The following is a 20975-nucleotide window of genomic DNA, read 5'->3' on the forward strand; positions in this document are numbered from 1 at the left end:
GGGGATCTCAGTTCTCAGATCCCCATCTATCAAAACTTCTGACATGTCACTATGACATGTCTGAAGATTTCTGAAAGTTTAGTTCCCCTTTAAAAAATGTGCAACATGAAACTTTTTGGAAGACTGGACCACATGAAGTGCGTATGCAGTGATGGACTTGTTTGCTTTGGTCCGGATGTCATCTATAAGGAGCAAGTAGAGGCTTCTGTCTTCGGTCTACAATGGCTTGACCATTTATATTGCAGAATACCAGTTTGGGGATATTTTTTTCCGCTGTGTTCTGATTCTATGTATTGATGGACTGGACATATTTGTATTTATTACATTGAAGTTATGAACTATTAACCCTCACAGTAACTGGTATTTATCTTCCCTCTCATATTGAGGTTCTGCATAACTAGACACAGCCGTTTTTATCAATATCACCTTAGAATAAGTCTTGCATTGTGTGTTCTCTGCTGCCATTCTTCCGTGAATTATGTATTTAACACAGAGGTTATGGTTGTGAAGTTCTTGAGTTAAAGTTCTCCCAATGGACCATGAGGGAGGTTAAGGGTAGCTGTAAAGGAAGAGAATGAGATTTAAGACATACGTGTTAAATACTTGCAAACTGGCTTCAGCTTCTGAGCTTGCATGCAGTCACTGTGTTTATACTGAGATCAGATGTGTTTTCATACTATTTCGGTTAGCCCGTGCAAAGCAAAGATATTGTTGAAAATGGAGCTGTGAACACTGGATTTGTGTTATCCAGAGTGTTTATTCTAATGGGTTCAGCCACTTAAAACGACACTGCTCCGGCGAAGTGTTCCCTGCAGCTTCTACAAAGAGGCTTCAAGTCATTTATTATAGAATTTGCCACAGCTGAAGAAATATACTCTGCTTTTACCAACCCTTAGGATGATTAAACAAAGTGGTTAGCTGGGTACTGAAAAGGGGTGAACACCTTACCCATTGTTATCTTATCGCATCTCCTTCTTTTAGTTTCCACTTTACATTGCCAGCAGAGAAAAAAACTAGATGTTTTCATCAAATCTCTTCTAGGGTTGTCTTCCCTGGAGGACTACGTCTAACCAACACAAATAGGACTTCTCGGTGGGAAGTGACTCCACAAATATCTTACTAGAATCATCTGTAGATGATGGTGACATAACTTGCAAATTGTATTATCGTTGATTTTCAGGTTTGTGGCATGACTCTGAACAAGTTGGGACACAGTATGGTTCGGCAAGTTCATTGTATCATGGGGTAGAGTGGGGCCTTTCATTTACTTTTACCTTTCGGTAACAAAATAGGCTCGATAAGGGATATTCCATCCATTAACAGAATGGGGGATGACTGTTAGATCAGTAGGGGTCCGAGCAATGGGACTCTCACCGATTGCAAAATGTAGGACACCCATCCCACCCCCAACACGTCGGTGGTGAGGATTAGTATTGAGCGACAATTGAGCACACGTGCTGCCACCCCATACATCTCTGTGGGAGAAGTGGAAACAACTGAGCAATACCACATAAAGTTATATGTTGTAGCTGTTTGCTCAACCATTGTTCCATTCAACTCTTTCTGACTGCAGACATGCTGGTAGGGAGGGATGGTAGGCAGAGTTACCAGCAGTCAGACTCCCACCTAACTAACATTTATAGAAGAGGACAAAAAAATGTTGTATCCAGCACTCTGGTAAAAAAAAAACGGCTTTATTCGGTCATTTAAAAAAAAAAAAAAAAACACGCTATGATTAAGAACCCCAGAGGTTCGAAACGCGTAAGCGTGGTCCCAGGATTTTCATTTTAATTGTTCTGGTTTTTTTTAAATGACAGAATAAAGCCGATTTTTATTTTATTTATTCTTTTACCAGAGTGCTGGATACACTATTTTTTGTTTGTTTGTCCTCTTCTATTGCCTTGTATACCTGCTGTCGACCCAGGATTCTTCTTTGAGTATTTTCGAGCACCTGCAATACCCAAGACGTGGAATCAACTAACGCATGAAGTAACGCAGTGGAAACGCGGTGCGCGAACCTTTGTAATTACCTCTTTCTATAACTAACATTTATGACAGATGATCAATGGTAAATTCTGGAATACCCCTTTAAGCTTCATTTAAATAGTAAGGTTCAGATTTGCCCTTCATCCAGTGGTCCCTGGTCCTGATACAATAAAGTGTCTCTAACACAACAGAGGCATGATGTCCAGATGGAAACAACACGAACACCTGAAGTTGATTTCAAAGGAACTACAATCACTCCGGGATTTGTTTGGCCTTACTTTGGATCATAAAGTTGGGTCTGTGAAAAGATGAACTGGCAGGGCTCGTGTCGTGTTTCAATCTAAGTAACAACCGATCAGTTTTTACTGGTGATGGACCCTCTGTGTGCAATGTTAACAGAAGTTTACAATGCAGTTTTTAATAGAGAAGCCTATGTTTTGTTGAGCAATTGGGTGGGTCCTTTAGAGTCATGATACCCTAATCTGTCTTTGAAAGAATTTCAATAAAGAGGACTTGTCAGTTCTCCTGTTTGTGTATTTTTTAGTAAATCGTTGTATTCCCAATGAAGCAACAAATCTGGATCACCTTTTTTTTTTTTTTTTACAACTCTGCATTGTGCCTTTCCTCTGTTATTCCTTCTGGAATAATATCAATAAATTGACAACTGGGTTTTACCCTTCCCCTAGTCAAAGGGGCATGTTACTACACAGTCTGAGAGCGAGCACTGATTGGACAGTGTCAGACTGTCTAGGGACACACCCCCAACTGGTAACACCCAGTTGTCAATTTATTTATACATTTCTAGGATGAATAACAAAGAAATGGCTGAAGATAGAGTTCTTTGAAAAGGTGCTCCAGAATGGTCATATTATGGGGAACGCAAGTATTTACTAAAACAGACTTGTGAAGAGACAATCTTGACAGTTCCTCTTTAAATCAACTAAAGTAATTTGAATAGTCTGACGTAAAATTTGTAAAAATGTAGCGACTTTGCAAATATTCTTGGTTAAATATACCCTACTGTTTTTATGTATACAGCCCCTATACAGAACAATGTTCTCAATGTTCACAGACTACAAACAAACACAGTGTGTAGTCTGATGTTACACTCTTCTATCTGCCTTCCATTCTTCTTAACCTACAGACAGTAAAAATGGAGACTGGGTGTTCTAGTTGGTCTCCTGATACTGATTTTGCATCTGTCTACAGAACAATCAGACCCTAAAGTGCTAATTAAATGGAATGGTGGAGAAATATATATATATATTTTTTTACTAAGTAGCGGGTTTTGCCACGTTGGGTGAGATTTACTGTTTCACAAGCAGAAAGCTGACATTTACACTGCAGCATAGCAGATCTATTGCGTAGGTGTTACATTGTGTCCATAGTAGTGTGAATAGACAAGTGCTTCTAATTCATTTCTTTTATTTAAACTAGTCCTTTTATTTGACAGTTCGAATACCGCATCCAGATTGCTGGCCATCTCCGTTCTAAGGTGCTAAACCCAGCCTCATGTGTCTTAAATTTTTTTGGAAAAGCCTCATTTGGTTGCAATTTGTTCCTGTTGGCCAAAACACGTCCCAGAGTTTAGTTCTTACTGACACACAATATCAGTGCGAATTAAGGGGGCATAGCTGCTTGCAGGATTAGCTCCAAGCCTTTACGTGGAGGTCTGCTCCGTTCTTACAGTGACTGGAGGCTAGAGAGATTATAAGCCCCACATTCTTCAATCACAAGTACTTAGAATTTATAGTCGTTTCTCCACCTCTGCAGCACAACATATTTACAAGCCATTCTTTTTAAGCAGCAGGCTGAGGAGAGTCCGGCATCCGCATACTAATTAGCCCCGTTCCATAAGACACCTTCCAGTGTTGCGAGACATTTTACAAGCTACTAAAAAGTGTCTTCTGAATCGCAGCCAGATGTTTTCTAACACAACCTATCCAAACACGTGAACTTATTAAACAGAGCCAAGCTTTCTGCCTCGCTAGCTCTTGGCACCAACCAGCTTACAAATTATTTTATATTAATAAAATAGATTGTCTCTGTTCTCGAAGTTCCACAGTGTACTTCTTATTTCTGTTGTGTTTGGCTGTGTCTCCGCCATGATAAGAAGGCCGTAAGGTGTCTGGAACAAGGTGCTTGCTCTGGTCCAGCTCAGACCTTGCAAGCACGAGCCGGAATTTACTACGTACTGGTTAAGTAATGTTAGACTTTGTGGAGACAGGGTCCAATGACTGACGTAGCTATCGTGGCAAAGCTCCTTACAAATAATAATAAAATAAATTCACATAAAATGAAGTCATTTTTGGTCCTGGTTCTTCATCTATTACTGTTTTAATGGTATGAAAAATCCCTCTGACAACTCCATGTATCCACTGTAAAACTGAATCAAACGGGATTTTATTTTCATGAAATATTACAGGTTTTGCTTGATTAAAAAAAAGGGGTTACAAATACTTTTTGTTTAATCAAAGGAGGAGTGGGGGGGGGGGTCTGTCCACGTTCCAGTTGCTCTGTATATACAAATAGAGAGACTCATGAGGTCTTTATGGCTATGTTAACACAAAGGATTTTTCCTTGGGAAAAATCCGACATAGAATTGGCCGAGAATCCACAGCAGAAATCCAAGGCCGTGGTTTTGCCGTAAAACTAGGCGCATTTCTGCATCCAATAGGGATAATCTGCGTGTGGCTACCCTACGCTATTTTTGTGGCAGAATATGCAGTGGAAACCACACCAAGTGACGTCACTACTTTTTGTTCAGCGAGGCGGATTGCAATTCTACCCTGTATGAACCAAGGGGCGGTTTCCAATTTAAGACAATTGTAGGCTTTTTACAAGCGTTTTTCACGCTGATTTCAACACGGAAATTACGTCAGAATTGGTGTGAAAATTCAGAGTCCAGATTACATGAAGATTTAGGAAATGTTTTCTGAGCATTAACGACCAGTTTTTTTAATGCATGGCAGATTGTCCATGTGCATTTCTGAGAAAATGGGAGACCGTGGAAGATTTCATCTTTAAAGGAAACATTACACTCTTTTCTGTAGGATGGACTCTTTAGATAAAGGAGGGTCAAAGTTATTGTTTCCATTACTTAGGGTGACATTTAGCAGATCCTATTACTTAAATTAATGGGAAGCTCTTCTGAAAAATTGAAATTCCCATGGCATGTCGTTCTCTGCATCACAGCACACTACACTGCTGCTATGTGTACCGATACCATTAAAAGGGGCTTTCCAGGGCTTTTATATTGATGGCCTATCCTTAGGATAAGTCATCAATATAAGATCGGTGGCGGTCAGACTCCTGGTCGGCTGACTGAAGGGTCCATGGCGTTTGTCGCCTTGCAACCTCTTTAGTGTTTACCAGACACAGCGCCATACGCTTGCGTAGCGGCTGTGCCTGGGATTGCAGCTCAGTCCCATTCACTTGAATGGGACTGGAACTGCAATCCTAGGCACAGCCACTACGGAAGTGTACGCCGCTGTAACTGTAAACTGGGAAAAGGCTGCGAAGACTAACGCCGCGGCCCATTCAGTCAGCTGATCGGCGGGAATACCAGGAGTCGGACCCTCACCGATCTTATATTGATGATTTTTTCTAAGGATAGGCCATCAGTATAAAAGTCCTGGAAACCCCTTGAAAGAATTCTTCAGATTCCTTAATGAATAACCTGTGCAGGCACCAAGCATACTAGGCATTGACTGCTGAGCAACTGAGGTGACCATGCATGATCTCAATGCCTTTGTGGAGGCCAACTTCGTTTCCCCTCTATGCTACAAAAGTTCTGGTGGCGCATATTGCGGGCAGGGAAAGGTGGCCACCGGAGCCCAGTGCTGGAGCATGAAATATTGAATATTAAGTATTAAAAGTTTATTTATTTTGTTGTTAGGGGGATTATACTTTCAACCATTTTCTTATTGCTCCCATGAATCTTAAATACAAATGAAGCAGCTTTGTATATAGTCTTGATTAAACAGAATAAAATACTCGCATTTCGTATAATTTTTTGTGTTGGGCTGTTCCTGTCTTATCCCTTTAGGAAATGTATGAATGAATTGACAACTACCATTTTCGTTGCCGATAGGGTGAGTTCTTACGCACTGGAATATTGGCAGCACTGACTGGACAGTAGGAGTCTGCCGGTACACACCCCGTTAACGGTTTATTCATAAACTTCCAGAAGCAATAACAGAGGAACAGCACAACGCAAGTTCCCTACATCTATCATACCAGGGCTAAACAATTGTAACTTCTGACTCCATCATGCAGAAACCTCACATTACAATGTCTGCATTTTCATAGTGTGATTTGATTAGTTTTATTTGTTAGGCCCCATGCACACAGCCGTGCCTGTAATTATGGGCTGCAATTGCGGGCACAGACTGCCGCGGACGACCGTCCACATTTTCGGCCCGTAACAAGCAAAAGATAGGACATGTCCTATCTTTTGCGGTACACTTCTATGGCCCGGACACCTTCCCGTTAATATATGTGGGAATGTGTCCTACTGTCTACGGAGTGAATTGGTCCGTAATTGTGGTCCACAATTACGGATGATTTTTCCGGTCGTGTGCATGGGGCTTTAATCAGGAGTTACAGTAATAAGCTATTTTGTTTTTATAAGATATATAAAAAAAAAAATGACACTGATCACAGAAATACTTGTACAACACATGTGTTGGAGGGTCTCATATTAATCTCAATTTTTGTTTGAACACACATACACTCAAGTGACTGGAGGTCTACCATGATGTCACACTCTTCTCCCCCTACTTCAAAGTTGTCTGGCAGCTGTGTTGGATTATACATTTTATTTTCCTTTCCATTGAATCTCTTCCTCTTCGCAAAATATCCAGAGCAGCTGTCATCTTGTCCACCTGAAGTCTCGGGTACTATTATGGCCTCTGTAAATAATATTTGGTGTAAAGCTATTAACTCATGGGAGGTCACACATTACCCTCCTAGGTTCTCTACCTGCTGATTTCTAAATCAAGAACGTCCTCCTGACTCAGCTGGTGTCCATCTAGATACCCGTCAATTGTCTAACCCGCATGAGTGTCTCTTACACGTGATTGATTACTGTGGTGACCTACGGTGAATATCTCAGTTAAGTTTTGTCTGTAAATTAACTGCCAATCTTGTCAGCGCTCTCGAAGTAAAGAGTGGTACATAGTCCGTTTTTCCTTAAGAAGTGGCTGAGCGGTGAGCACGGTTTCCTTGCAGCACTGGAGTCCTGAATTTGAATCCAACCAAGGAAAACATCTGCATGGAGTCTGTATTTTCTCCATGTGTTTGCGAGGGCGTCCTCTGGATATTCAAGTTTGCTCCCATACCCCCAAAAACATATTTCCCACATTTACTAATATGCTTACACCAGTTTTTTAAAGAGGCTCTGTCACCAGATTTTGCAACCCCTATCTGCTATTGCAGCAGATCGGCGCTGCAATGTAGATTACAGTAACGTTTTTATTTTTAAAAAACGAGCATTTTTGGCCAAGTTATGACCATTTTTGTATTTATGCAAATGAGGCTTGCAAAAGTACAACTGGGCGTGTTTAAAAGTACAACTGGGCGTGTATTATGTGCGTACATCGGGGTGTTTTTACTACTTTTACTAGCTGGGCGCTCTGACGAGAAGTATCATCCACTTCTCTTCAGAACGCCCAGCTTCTGGCAGATCACGCTGTGACGTCACTCACAGGTCCTGCATCGTGTCAGACGAGCGAGGACACATCGGCACCAGAGGCTACAGTTGATTCTGCAGCAGCATCAGCGTTTGCAGGTAAGTAGCTACATCGACTTACCTGCAAACGCCGATGCTGCTGCAGAATCAACTGTAGCCTCTGGTGCCGATGTGTCCTCACTCGTCCGACACGATGCAGGACCTGTGAGTGACGTCACAGCGTGATCTGCCAGAAGCTGGGCGTTCTGAAGAGAAGTGGATGATACTTCTCGTCAGAACGCCCAGCTAGTAAAAGTAGTAAAAACGCCCCGATGTACGCACATAATACACGCCCAGTTGTACTTTTACTTTTAAACACGCCCAGTTGTACTTTTGCAAGCCTCATTTGCATAAATACCAAAATGGTCATAACTTGGCCAAAAATGCTCGTTTTTTAAAAATAAAAACGTTACTGTAATCTACATTGCAGCGCCGATCTGCTGCAATAGGGGTTGCAAAATCTGGTGACAGAGCCTCTTTAAAAGGCACCATCGGGTGGCAAATTTAGCAGTTTTTTTTTAAACTTTTTTTTCTCACTTACCAGATTTGAAAAATTACAAAAAAAAGGGATGTAATTCAAAGCAAATTTATTAACTGGCGTGAGGAGAAATGGTGCAAAATTATGGTGTAAATCTACGTCTGATCATAGCAGGCGTAAAAATATAGATTTTTTTATTTGCCGGTCAGAGTTCAAAATGCGGCAAATTTAAAGAAGCGTTCTACTTTCAATAAATTTGGTTTATCTCGCCAACTACCCTCTCCACTTTTACTGGTGTAAAATATACTTTTAGTAAATGTAGGCCATTGTTCGGTTACTTAGCCTTCTGTGAAACTGGCTTTCGTGAGTATGTCTCTTAGATAGGGGACGGGGATTTATGTGAATGGTGACAATCGAAGTACAGCGCTGTGGAATATTTTGGTGCTAAGTAATAATTTAATTCTATGAAAATTGTAATCGGTCAGGACTGAAGCAGATTTGGGCCTCATATACACAGTCAGGCATACAGAACTGTAATAGTGTACATGCACGTGCTTCTAATTTCATATAGAGGCACACAGATCTTTTTTTTCTCACTGATTCATATGAAAAAAAATTGTGCCATTTTCCATGGCATGCTGTATTACGGAGATATTCTCCGCTAGAAGCATTGTTTCTGGGGAAGAATATGGTGCCTCACCCCATAGCGGCACAAGGGGTGTCTGCAGGTCTGTAATATGGACCCACAAGGACTAATGGGACTAAGTTATCAGAATCTAATTGACTCTGAATTATTTGTTTTTGCTGCTTGAGCCCCTGGAAGCACGTCCTACATCATTCTAATAATAACTGCAGCATTTCATGACTTTCTGAAGTTCTTTGGTTAATGGCATGAATGCAGAGCCTTGGATTCAGCATTTTTTTTTCATTACAGAAAATGGTATCTGGAAATATATAGCCGCCCAGCACAAAATCCCAGGCCCTGGATACCTCTCAAAAATAGAATTTTAAGAGTAGCAGAGTTTTAAAAATTGATGAGAAAAATCTGTTTCAGTCTGTATTCTGCCATTAAAAAATGTATTAAAGGAGCAATACAGATTCCATCACAATGTGCCTGAAACAATATTTAAACAGTACGGCTTACAACTAGCATGTTCATTTTTCTGTAGACCCTCTAATTGTGTAAATATGTCTGAGGCGATTAAGTTCTTACACCCTTCACATGTGGGTCGCTTTGAACATTCTTGTTAAGTTCTGCCTCCAGCACATCCTTTCCTTTTGAAATTTCGGGGCTAAACATGGCTATATACTTACCAGGGGATTTGGTGAGGAATGATGGACATAATCTACCTCACCGAGGACCCTCCGCCACACTCTCGTAATAATATTTTATATTATGAAAATTTAGGCTACAGAGTGTCATATTTATGAATTGTAGGTAGATTGTGATAGAACTCATTGCATTTGGGATATAATAATAATCTTTATATAGCGCCAACATAATACGCAGCATTTTACAATTTAGAGGGAACATGAACAGACAATATCAGACATTACATAGTGACAAAGCTAATTTATAATTCAAACAAGAGGAGTGAGGACCCTGCTCGCAAGAGCTTACAATCTATGAGGAAATAAGCGATACACAAAATGTAACAGTGTTTGTTCTGTACAATGGTCCTCCATCTTTTATACACATGGGGTGGTAACATAAAGCTGAATGAGCCGTCACCAGCCAGTATCCGTGTATGACGGACATGAAGTGCATTTGGGTGCAAGGCGTGTTAAGGAATCTTATTCTGATGACTAATGGGGCCAAGGAAAGGAGTCCGATTGGGGAATGTTATAGGTCTGTCTAAAAAGATGTGTTTTCAGGGCACGTTTAAATCTGTGGATGTTGTGAATTAATCTGATTGTCTGCGGTAGCGCATTCCAGAGGACTGGTGCAGCACGAGAAAAATCTTGGAGACTGGAGTGGGAGGTTCGGATTATGTGGGATTTTAATCTAAGGTCATTGGCAGAACGTAGAGCGCGAGTAGGGTGGTAGACAGAGATGAGGGAGGAGATATAAGGAGGTGCAGCACTGGGGAGAGCTCTGTGGGTGAGAGTAATAAGTTTGAATTTTATTCTGAACGGGATGGGCAACCAGTGCAGTGACTGGCACAGGGTAGAGGCATTGGTGTAGTGGTTGGTGAGAAAGATGACAATGACAGGAGCGTGAAAGTGATTGAATGTGAGGAGTAAAGGTAAGATCTGAGTCCAAAATAGCCCCAAGACAGCGGGCGTGCTGCTTAGGAGTTGGGGTATGTGCACACAACCTATTTTCAGACGTAATGGAGTCGTTTTACGCCTTGAATTACGCCTGAAAAGACGGCTCAAATACATCGGAAAACATCTGCCCATTACGCCCGCGGCGAAGAAGTGCAGGACACTTCTTGGGACGTATTTGGAGCCGTTTTTCATTGACTCCAATGAAAACCAGCTCCAATTACGTCTGTAAAATACGCCGCGAAAAACGCGTGCACGTGTAAAAACGTCTGAAATTCAGGAGCTGGTTTCTCCTGAAAACAGCTCCGTAATTTCAGACGTATTTGGCATTGTCGTGTGAACATACCCTTATAGTAGTGCCACACACGGAGATGAAGACATCCGGTTTAGGGAGGTTAGTAGATGGTGGGAACACAAGGAGCTCCGTTTTAGAAAGATTCAGTTTCAGATAGAGAGAGGACATGATGTTAGAGACAGAGGACAGACAATCACTTTTTATTTTGTATTAAAGCAGCGGTGTTATAGAATCATGTATTCCTGAAACTTACTTTGTGTTCTCATTGCTTGACTTTATGTATATACATTTCTTTGTTACATTGTGATGTATCTTAGTCAGTGATGTATGACTGCTCGTCACTGCAACAATTCTTAATAAAAAAGCAGGGGTGATGTCATGGGAAGAGGCATTTAATTGGGTGTCATCAGCGTAGAGATGATACTGGAAGCCAAATCTGCTGATGGTTTGTCCAATAGGGGCTGTGTAGAGAGAAAAGAGGAGAGGACCTAGGACTGATCCCTGAGGAACCTAGATCGCAAGCGGAAGAAGTAGAACCAGCAAATGACACACTGAATGAGCGCTTAGAGAGATAGGAGGAAAACCAAGAGAGAGCGGTGTCCTTGAGGCCAATAGAGTGGAGCATGTTAAGTAGGAGTTTGTGGTCTACAGTCTCAAAGGCTGCAGAGAGATCCAGAAGAATCAGGAGAGAGTATTTACTGTCCGATTTAGCCGCCAAGAGATCATTTGAGACTTTAGTAAGGGCAGTCTCTGTGGAGTGTAGAGTGCGGAAACCAGATTATAAGGAGTCAAGTATGGAGTTAGCAGAGAGATAGCAGATAAGGCGAGAGGAGACCAAGCGTTCCAGGAGTTTGGAGATGGAGGGGAGATTAGAGACTGGTCAGTAGTTAGTCGCGCTGGATGGGTCAAGAGTTGTTTTTTTCAGTAATGGGTTTATAATGGCATGTTTAAAAGAGGAGGGAAAGATTCCAGCAGAGAGAGGTTAAAGAGGCTCTGTCACCAGATTTTGCAACCCCTATCTGCTATTGCAGCAGATAGGCGCTGCAATGTAGATTACAGTAACGTTTTTATTTTTAAAAAACGAGCATTTTTGGCCAAGTTATGACCATTTTCGTATTTATGCAAATAAATAAATCTGGTGACAGAGCCTCTTTAAATAGTTGAGTCAGGTGACTAGTGACAGCTGGGGAGAGGGGATAGGATCACTAGGACAGGTAGGAGGAAGAGAGGAGCTTAGTGACTTCTTCTGTTATTGGGTCAAATGCTGAAAGTGAAGAAGAGGGAGTGCGGGAGGGAAGGGGGTCGATGTTACTCTGGGACTGCGAGATATCATCCCGGATGTTGTCAATTTTAACTTTAAAATAAGTGGCCATGTTTTCAGCACTGAGATCTGTGATCAGTGTCTGCAGTTTAGGACTAAGGAGGGAGTGAAAAGTATAAAAGAGGCGCTTTGGATTATTAGATAGTGTGAAGATGAGAGAGGTGAAATAGACTTGTTTGGCGTGGTGAAGGGCAGAGTTGTAAGTTTTGAGCATAAATTTGTAATGGAGGAAATCTGCAGCCAAATGCGATTTTCTCCACAGATATTCGGCACATCTCGAGCACCGCTGAAGAAAGCGGGATTGAGGCGTGTGCAGTGGCGGATTATCATTAGGGCGTTTCGGGCGGTCGCCCGGGGCCCAAGGCTGCCAGGGGGCCCAAGGCTCCCAGGGGGCCTAATACCGCCCGAACCCCCTCATGCCCAGTGGCGTCGCTAGCACCGGAGGGAGCCCCGGTGCCAGGACCGCACCTGTCAGGCGAGGGGAGCTTTGCTTCTACTTAGCAGCCGTGGTCTGTGCTGCTATAGAAGCTCCCCCTCCAGCCCCCCTTCCCTGCTCTAAACATCTCTCCTCTGCTGCTAGCTGTCGGGACATGGGGGAGGGGAGACTGTCGGCGGGCTCTGTGCTGTGAGCAGAAGAGCTGCAGTGAAGACATAAAAGGTAAGTGCATGTGTGTTTAATGTCCATATTCATGTATGTTTAATATCCATATTCATGTGTGTTTAATGTCCATATTCATGTATGTTTAATATCCATATTCATGTGTGTTTAATGTCCATATTCATGTATGTTTAATATCCATATTCATGTGTGTTTAATGTCCATATTCATGTATGTTTAATGTCCATATTCATGTGTGTTTAATGTCCATATTCATGTATGTTTAATGTCCATATTCATGTATGTTTAATGTCCATATTCATGTATGTTTAATGTCCATATTCATGTGTGTTTAATGTCCATATTCATGTATGTTTAATGTCCATATTCATTTGTGTTTAATGTCCATATTCATGTATGTTTAATGTCCATATTCATGTGTTTACAAGGTGTACTTTGTGTATAATGTGCATACTCGTGTATAATGTGCCTACTTTGTGTATAATGTGCATACTCGTGTATAATGTGCCTACTTTGTGTATAATGTGCATACTCGTGTGTACTTTGTGTACTATGCATACTTTGTGTATAATGTGCCTACTTTGTGTACTTTGTGCATAATGTGTGTACTTTGTACTGTGCGTACTTTGTGCATAATGTGTGTACTGTGCGTACTTTGTGCATAATGTGCGTACTTTGTGCATAATGTGCGTACTTTGTGTACTGTGCATACTTTGTGCATAATGTGCCTACTTTGTGCATAATGTGCCTACTTTGTGCATAATGTGCCTACTTTGTGCATAATGTGCGTACTTTGTGCATAATGTGCGTACTTTGTGCATAATGTGCGTACTTTGTGCATAATGTCCTTACTTTGTGCATAATGTGGTACTTTGTGCACTGTGCGTACTTTGTGCATAATGTGCCTACTTTGTGTACTTTGTGCATAATGTGCGTACTTTGTGCATAATGTGTGTACTTTGTGCATAATGTGCGTACTTTGTGCATAATGTGCCTACTTTGTGTACTTTGTGCATAATGTGCGTACTTTGTGCATAATGTGCCTACTTTGTGTATAATGTGCATACTCGTGTGTACTTTGTGTACTATGCATACTTTGTGTATAATGTGCCTACTTTGTGTACTTTGTGCATAATGTGCGTACTTTGTACTGTGCGTACTTTGTGCATAATGTGTGTACTGTGCGTACTTTGTGCATAATGTGCGTACTTTGTGCATAATGTGCATACTTTGTGCATAATGTGCGTACTTTGTGCATAATGTGGTACTTTGTGCATAATGTGCCTACTTTGTGCATAATGTGCCTACTTTGTGTACTTTGTGCATAATGTGTGTACTGTGCGTACTTTGTGCATAATGTGCCTACTTTGTGCATAATGTGCCTACTTTGTGCATAATGTGCCTACTTTGTGCATAATGTCCTTACTTTGTGCATAATGTCCTTACTTTGTGCATAATGTGCGTACTTTGTGCATAATGTGGTACTTTGTGTACTGTGCGTACTTTGTGCATAATGTGCCTACTTTGTCTACTTTGTGCATAATGTGTGTACTGTGCGTACTTTGTGCATAATGTGCGTACTTTGTGCATAATGTCCTTACTTTGTGCATAATGTGCGTACTTTGTGCATAATGTGCCTACTTTGTCTACTTTGTGCATAATGTGCGTACTTTGTGCATAATGTGGTACTTTGTGCATAATGTCCTTACTTTGTGCATAATGTGCGTACTTTGTGCATAATGTGCCTACTTTGTGCATAATGTGCCTACTTTGTGTACTGTGTGTACTTTGTGCATAATGTGCCTACTTTGTGTACTAGTGTTTAGGTAGTGTTAGCAATAGTTACGGCGCGGCAGGGTGGTGGTGGAGAAGGGGGCCCAAGTTTGGGTAACAGCCCAGGGCCCATGGTCTTCTTAATCCGCCACTGGGCGTGTGCCAGGGTTGTCGTCTTTGTTGGGTGATTCGGAGTGTAGGGGGGGCTCCTTCATCCAATGCATTTTTGAGATTGTTATTGTAAAGTTTGGCAGCCAGATTGGGACAGGAGAGGGAAGAGATAGGGGACAATGAGGACTGTAGACTGTCTATGAGTTGCTGAGTGTTAATGGCATGTAGATTTCTGTATGTCTGATACATAGGCATGACCTGAGGAGGCAGAGAATATTTGATAGTAAAGGAGAGAAGGTTGTGGTCAGAGAGGAGAGTTAATAAAGTCAGAAACTGAGCAGAGACGGAAGAAGACCAGGTCAAGCGAATGCAAGTCTTCATGTGCAGGAGAGTTAGTAAGTTGTGACAGACCTAGGGTGGAAACTGGGAGGCAGATGGAGAGATTGGGTTATCAATGGGGATCTTGAAGTCACCCATGATGAGAGTGGGTGTTCCAGAGGATAGAAATTGTGGAAGTCGAGCAGCAAAATGATCCAGGAATTGGCGGGGTGAGCCGGGGGGTAGACAACTGCCACTTGGAGGGAAAAAGGGTGAACGAGTCTAAGGTTGTGGACTTCAAAGGAGGGGAATGTGAGTGAGAGGATCAGGGGAATGACCTACAAATTGCTGTGTGGGGAAAGAAGTATACCTACTCTTCCACCCTGCCTGTTCTCTGGTCTGGGGGCGTGAGGGGGAGACCACCATAAGATAGAGCAGCAAGAGAAGCAGTGTTTAGACAGGTTTAGCCATATTTCTGTAAGAGCCAGGAGGTTGAGAGAGGAGGTTGAGGGATCTACATTTGTACTTTAAATAATTTTAGTATTTATCTTTCATTTATGTGTACTTTGTAAGACAAGGATGGAACCTTGAAAATGTATGTCTACAGGTATAAATACAGGGCGTCATGTACAAAAATACTACTTTCTAGAAGAGGACCGCTGCCTGTGACCAGATGTTATTGTTTTTTGGTTGTTTTTTTTCTCATTGAGTTTATTTGGTTGTCACAGGCAACACCACCATTTTTTTTGGTGCCCGTATTTTTCTTTTGTAAGAAAAAGCTCATGCTCTTGTAAAGGTGGCATAGGTGCAAATATATACTGTTGATCTGTACAGCGTAATACATTCACAAATATTTTGATACAATCAGAAAAGTTGTCCAATGAATATGCGTCCCATATAGAAAATTTTAGCTTTTCAATGCTAAACACTACAAGAATAGTGTTACCGGCAAGCAATTAAGATCAGTTTTCATATTGTTACCATAGACACCCTGGTTATAGTGCTGTTTATTACTAGTGTCCGCAAAATATATATATATTTTTTTATATAGGTTTGTAATGATGAGTTCTACAAGAAATTGTTTGTAGAATTAGTAGTACAAACCCCTCAACCCTATGTCACAGATTTCCATCTTTCCCTTCTCCCTGTTTAGTTTGTCTTTCCAGTTAATAGTTTATAGAATCATACAATAGCTAGACTTGAGTGGCAACAATTTAGTTTGCTATCCCAGCCCTTTTATCTAAATGCCTTGTCCAAAGCAGAGTGGCTTGCTTGCGCTTCCCCTCCCTCCCCATTAGCACCTAGAATGCGGGACACACACCCTTCCAGCCCCCCATCTAGCTACGTCCCTGGCTTATGCCAGAAGTCCATGATAGTTGGGGGCACAACCTCCTATTAGAGTTGTAGAAAGAGCCCAGCAAGCATCAGACACCTTTGATTTGCGGAAATGCCATGTGTGTAAGATTGAAATCCCCCCTTTTAACAGATTACAAAAATAGGGTTTTTTACATGTAGAGTTAGGGTTACCTAGTTATGTAAATAAAGTTTAATAATTGTAAAATGAAAAGTTAGCCATTTTCCTAACATACTTTGCATTTCAATTCCTTCATTTTTAAGATCTCTGCTTGCTGTCAGTGAATGGATACAATATTTTTACAAACAAGGGCTGAAAACCCATACAGACCTAGTACATCAGTTTGCTACAGTTGTATCCAGGCTAGGCAATCCTCTGGGAGCTAAATGCAGTAGGAGGAAACATCTCCAAACGTATCAGCCCGGAATACAGGCTGTTAACGATCACAGAGCATTGTCTAGACTGGATACAATTGTAGCAAACTCTCAACTGTGAGAAGTATTAACTCTGTACAGGTTTTAAAGGGGTTTTCCAGCCAGTAAAAATTGATGGCCTATACTCAGAATAGGCGATCAATAGCTGATGGGTCGGGGTCTGACTCCTGGGACCCCATCAATCAGCTGTTTTGAAGAGGGTGCCGTGCTCGTACCAGCGCTGCTTCCCCTTCATTTCTACTTGCTCTCTGTGAATCTCCGACACGCATTTAGCGGTGATTCACAGGTATTGCAGCCTTTTCTCCCATTAAAGTGAATGGGAAAAAAGGCTGCAATACCTGTGAATCGCCACTAAATGCGTGTCGATGATTCACAGTGAGCAAAAAGGCCATCAATTTTATTGGCTGGAAAACCTCTTTAAGACTCTGTATGTCAACAAGGGGGTTGCGATTCACTGATAGCAAGCAGAGATCTTGAAAATAAATGTGAAACACAACGTAAATTAGAAAGTCGTAACATTTGAATAGAACCTAATACAACTATATAATGGCTATAATAACACCAAAAAAGTGCCTCAATAGAATAATTTGGTCAAACACCAAAGTCATAGTTTAAACACACATGCAGAAAATCAGTGTTAAATGACACAAACATTTTCAAAATAAAATAGTTTTTATTGAGACATGATAAAAATACAGTTAATAGCATCAAAAATGGATTAAAATATAATTCCTCACAGTAAAGAAAATACTGAGTGGGCTACTGGCCATAACATCTATACCATACCAGGCTTCGTCAGGGGGAAAAGCTGGCGAAGCCTGGTGGCGAAACGCGTTGGGTGTAAGTGGGCTCCTGGCACATCGCTACTCTTTACCCCATTGTATATCTGCATGGTCTGTCAACTTCTATTCTATTATTTTTTGGCTACCTTGCCAGTTCTGTCTATCGATTCTGATGGTCTATTTCACAGTTGTTTATTTTTGTTATGTGACTCACCATGGCTGTTGATTTACAATGTACTTCTGTATGGTATAGATGTTATGGCCAGTAGCCCACTCAGTATTTTCTTTACTGTGAGGAATTATATTTTAATCCATTTTTGATGCCATTAACTGTATTTTTATCATGTCTCAATAAAAACTATTTTATTTAGAAAATGTTTGGGTCATTTAACACTGATTTTCTGCATATGTATATAATGGATATAACAGGATGGCCGACCGTACACGACTAGATCCTGGCACATGATCCAAATACCAAGCAACAGGTGTTCATACTTTTAAAGGAAGAAGGCCTCGCTCACCTTGCTTGTACAAAGACTTTGCAATGTACTGGATCGTTTGCTGAGCTGAAAATGTGGCATGATAAGAAACGCTGACTTTATTAATTATATTATAGAGATAATACAAATGTGTATGAGTGTAGTATGTGCTATTAGGGTTTCCTTACATGTAGCGGCCGTGAACCGCGCAGCCAAAAACACAGGGCACCCTTATCTTGGTTTGCTGTACACTGACACACCTTATCTTGAATTTTAGGACCCGTTGGTGTTGGCTTAAATGAACTTAAGAGAAAAATCCTCATCAGCGACACCCAGCACTATGGAGTGACTGTGCCACGTAAGTACTTATCATCACAGTCTGTTATTTTATAAGCAGGTTATAGGTTTCTATGTGATGTGCCCAGAAAATTGTAACTGCTGGTAGACACTTAAGTATTTCCCATGTGGCCATACATTCCTCCTGCTCGGGATAGAACAAATTCTTGTGGGCACGAGTCAGTTTTTTTAGTAATATTGTGGTCTTTGCAGAGCAACAAAAACAAGTGTATTTTTGATATTTCCTCTCATTAGTGGGTGGCGTGCCTCGTTTGGTAGTCACTTCCTTCCATTTTCTTCGATTCTGACTTGTACAAGTCTCCAACCTTTTTCAGCTCGAGATCCACATTGAAATATAACATTGGCATTCAAATATAACATTGTCATTCAATCTTTTGTCCAGACTGACAGCACAGGTAGTGCCAGTCATATTGTTCTTAGCCTGGAATTACCTGCCAAGCTTCCGTTTCTGACCATAATGCTTTTAGACACCTCGTGTCAATGGTGCACAATAGCAAATTAAATTTGCCAAGTGGGGAAGCCACATACAGGAGTCCAGGGAGCCACGTTTATCTGGTTGGGGAATACTGGTATTTTGATGTCTGCCAGTGATTTAGCACATAACCAGATTAAAAAGTCACATACAAACTCCAGTTGTCAAAAATTCTACTTCGATTTTGTTCAATATATACGTTCCTAAGGGTTTATTCACACATAGCGGTTATATCCTGTTTTTGATGCAATTTGATCGCGCTGTGTAGGTAGACCCTAAGAAAGTAACAAACAACAAGGCCGCCATTACAACTCCCGCAGGACTTGTCACTCACTTTTCCCAGACACCTGAATGTCAAACCAGCTTAATTCTAAAACAATATAACATTGCATACGTAGGCCGATTTGCCATCCCGGACTTTAGGAAAGATGGATGAGCTGAAATGGATGACATCATGTTGTCACCAGCATTCCCCGGTATAAACTGCAAAATGTCTGATTTTTTTTTTGGGGGTTTCAGGTGGGAACGCTCTTTAATGTGGACCTCATTTATCACAACTGTCTGACAGAAAAAAATGTCTGGTTGCCCATAGCAACCAGAGGCATGACTTGAAGCTCCTGGGCCCCAATGCAAAATCTGCAACAAGGCTCCCCATCTACCATCTGCCATTTATAATACTGGAGTCTTCTTATTTTGGAGAGAGGCCTTAAGGCTTCTCAGGCCCAATACCTCTGATAGCAACCAATCAGAGTTCAGCTTTCATCACTTAACAGGCTCCAGAAAAATGAAAGCTGCACCGTGATTGGTTGCTATAGGCAACAAGGCCTTCTGTTGCTAAACTTTGATAAATAAGGCCGCTTTGCCTGGTTTTAAGATGGAAATCTGATTTTTAATAGACAATGAGGATATAAAAAGTTGTCTCAAATGAGTGCAGCTGAAAAGCCGGAACAATTTAATGGCTTCCAAGGCTTTGATTAGAGTACAAGTCTGTATTCCCTGATGTCTTTTACATTAAAGCGAGCAGGAGATGGACCACGACACCACAGCTTAAGGTGTTCCGGTCAAGCAGACAGCTCCGTCCATCTAGGTTCAGTTTTTTATGGATTTCTCATTATTTACGTTAATGTTTGGAGAAATTGACAGCGCCATCTTTACGAGACCCACGGGAATTAAAGGGATTCAATATTTTCTAGTGTCACAAAATTTCAAAACAAATAAAGCAATCATTTAACACACTGTAAAAGGGTTTGCTTCACAATTACATTAATGGGCCCAGGTTCCATAAACCGGCGGATCTTTATACGAAGCCACAGCTGCTGCATTAAAAGGTTTGATACCGCTTTTCCGGATTGAGCTATTTATTTAATATCCTCCGGAGTGATCACTGTGTAATAATGCAGTTCCCCCGCAATAAGTTTTACAGTTAATCAAGCTGGAAGTTCAGGCTTCAAAGCGTTTCTTAACCCTTAAGCTTACTGGTGTGAGACATCTATACGACACTCTAGTAATATGGTGTAATTGTAAAAACAAATGCAGAATCGCTAGTAATGAAATAGAGAAAACCGCAAAAGGCAAAAGTGCAACTGTTGTCCATAGCAACCACAGTGCAGAAAAGCTTCCACTTGGTTTAACCTTCAGGTGTTCTTCACACTTCGTGCAAAAATTATGGGCTACAAATGCGCACCAAAATCCAAGACAATCCGTGTCACATGCGTATTTTGTTGCAGATATAGCCGTAGATTTCATTCATTGCATTGCAGATAGGGCATGCTCAGGATTTGAAAAAAAGCAACGAGTCTAGAATCTGCTGCAGATTTTTTACGCTGTGAGGGAATGTCATTTGTTAAAACCTCATTGACTTACATTGTACTGAACTTTGTTGCAGAATTTCCAATGTGTGTACGAGACCGTAAAGTTCTTGGGCCTCAAACTTACAAACTCTTGGAGTTTTAAAGGGGCTTTCCCATAAATGGTAAATTATGACCTATCCATAGGATACGGGGGCTTTGAACTCCCCGATCCTTCTCACTAACCCCCCCTCCCCCCGCGGTGAGGTGGAGCTTTAATGTAGCGGCGGTCAAGCATGCACCTGCTGCTCCATTCAATGTGCATGAAAATGACGGAACCAGACAAGCGCCGCATTCCGTCATTCACATAGAATTTGAATAGAGCGGCAGCGCGCTTGCTTGGTCGCCGA

At 41.4% G+C, this 20975-nt stretch overlaps 1 protein-coding gene and 1 long non-coding RNA gene across 3 annotated transcripts in view; one reads left to right on the forward strand and one right to left on the reverse strand.

Moving 5' to 3' along the window:
- MPP7 (MAGUK p55 scaffold protein 7) overlaps positions 1-20975 on the forward strand; it is a 304195-nt gene that overhangs the window by 255021 nt on the left and 28199 nt on the right. For both annotated transcript variants that reach the window (XM_075827506.1, XM_075827508.1), the window contains exon 14: positions 18227-18307. In XM_075827506.1, the coding sequence (XP_075683621.1) occupies positions 18227-18307 (81 nt within the window). The remainder of the gene's footprint in view (positions 1-18226; positions 18308-20975) is intronic.
- LOC142652078 (uncharacterized) overlaps positions 1-20975 on the reverse strand; it is a 137447-nt gene that overhangs the window by 2744 nt on the left and 113728 nt on the right. The window contains exon 3 of the long non-coding RNA XR_012847768.1: positions 427-559. This is a non-coding gene — a long non-coding RNA (uncharacterized LOC142652078). The remainder of the gene's footprint in view (positions 1-426; positions 560-20975) is intronic.

This window comes from Rhinoderma darwinii, chromosome 5 (assembly GCF_050947455.1).
Source record: "Rhinoderma darwinii isolate aRhiDar2 chromosome 5, aRhiDar2.hap1, whole genome shotgun sequence".
NCBI lineage: Eukaryota > Metazoa > Chordata > Amphibia > Anura > Rhinodermatidae > Rhinoderma > Rhinoderma darwinii.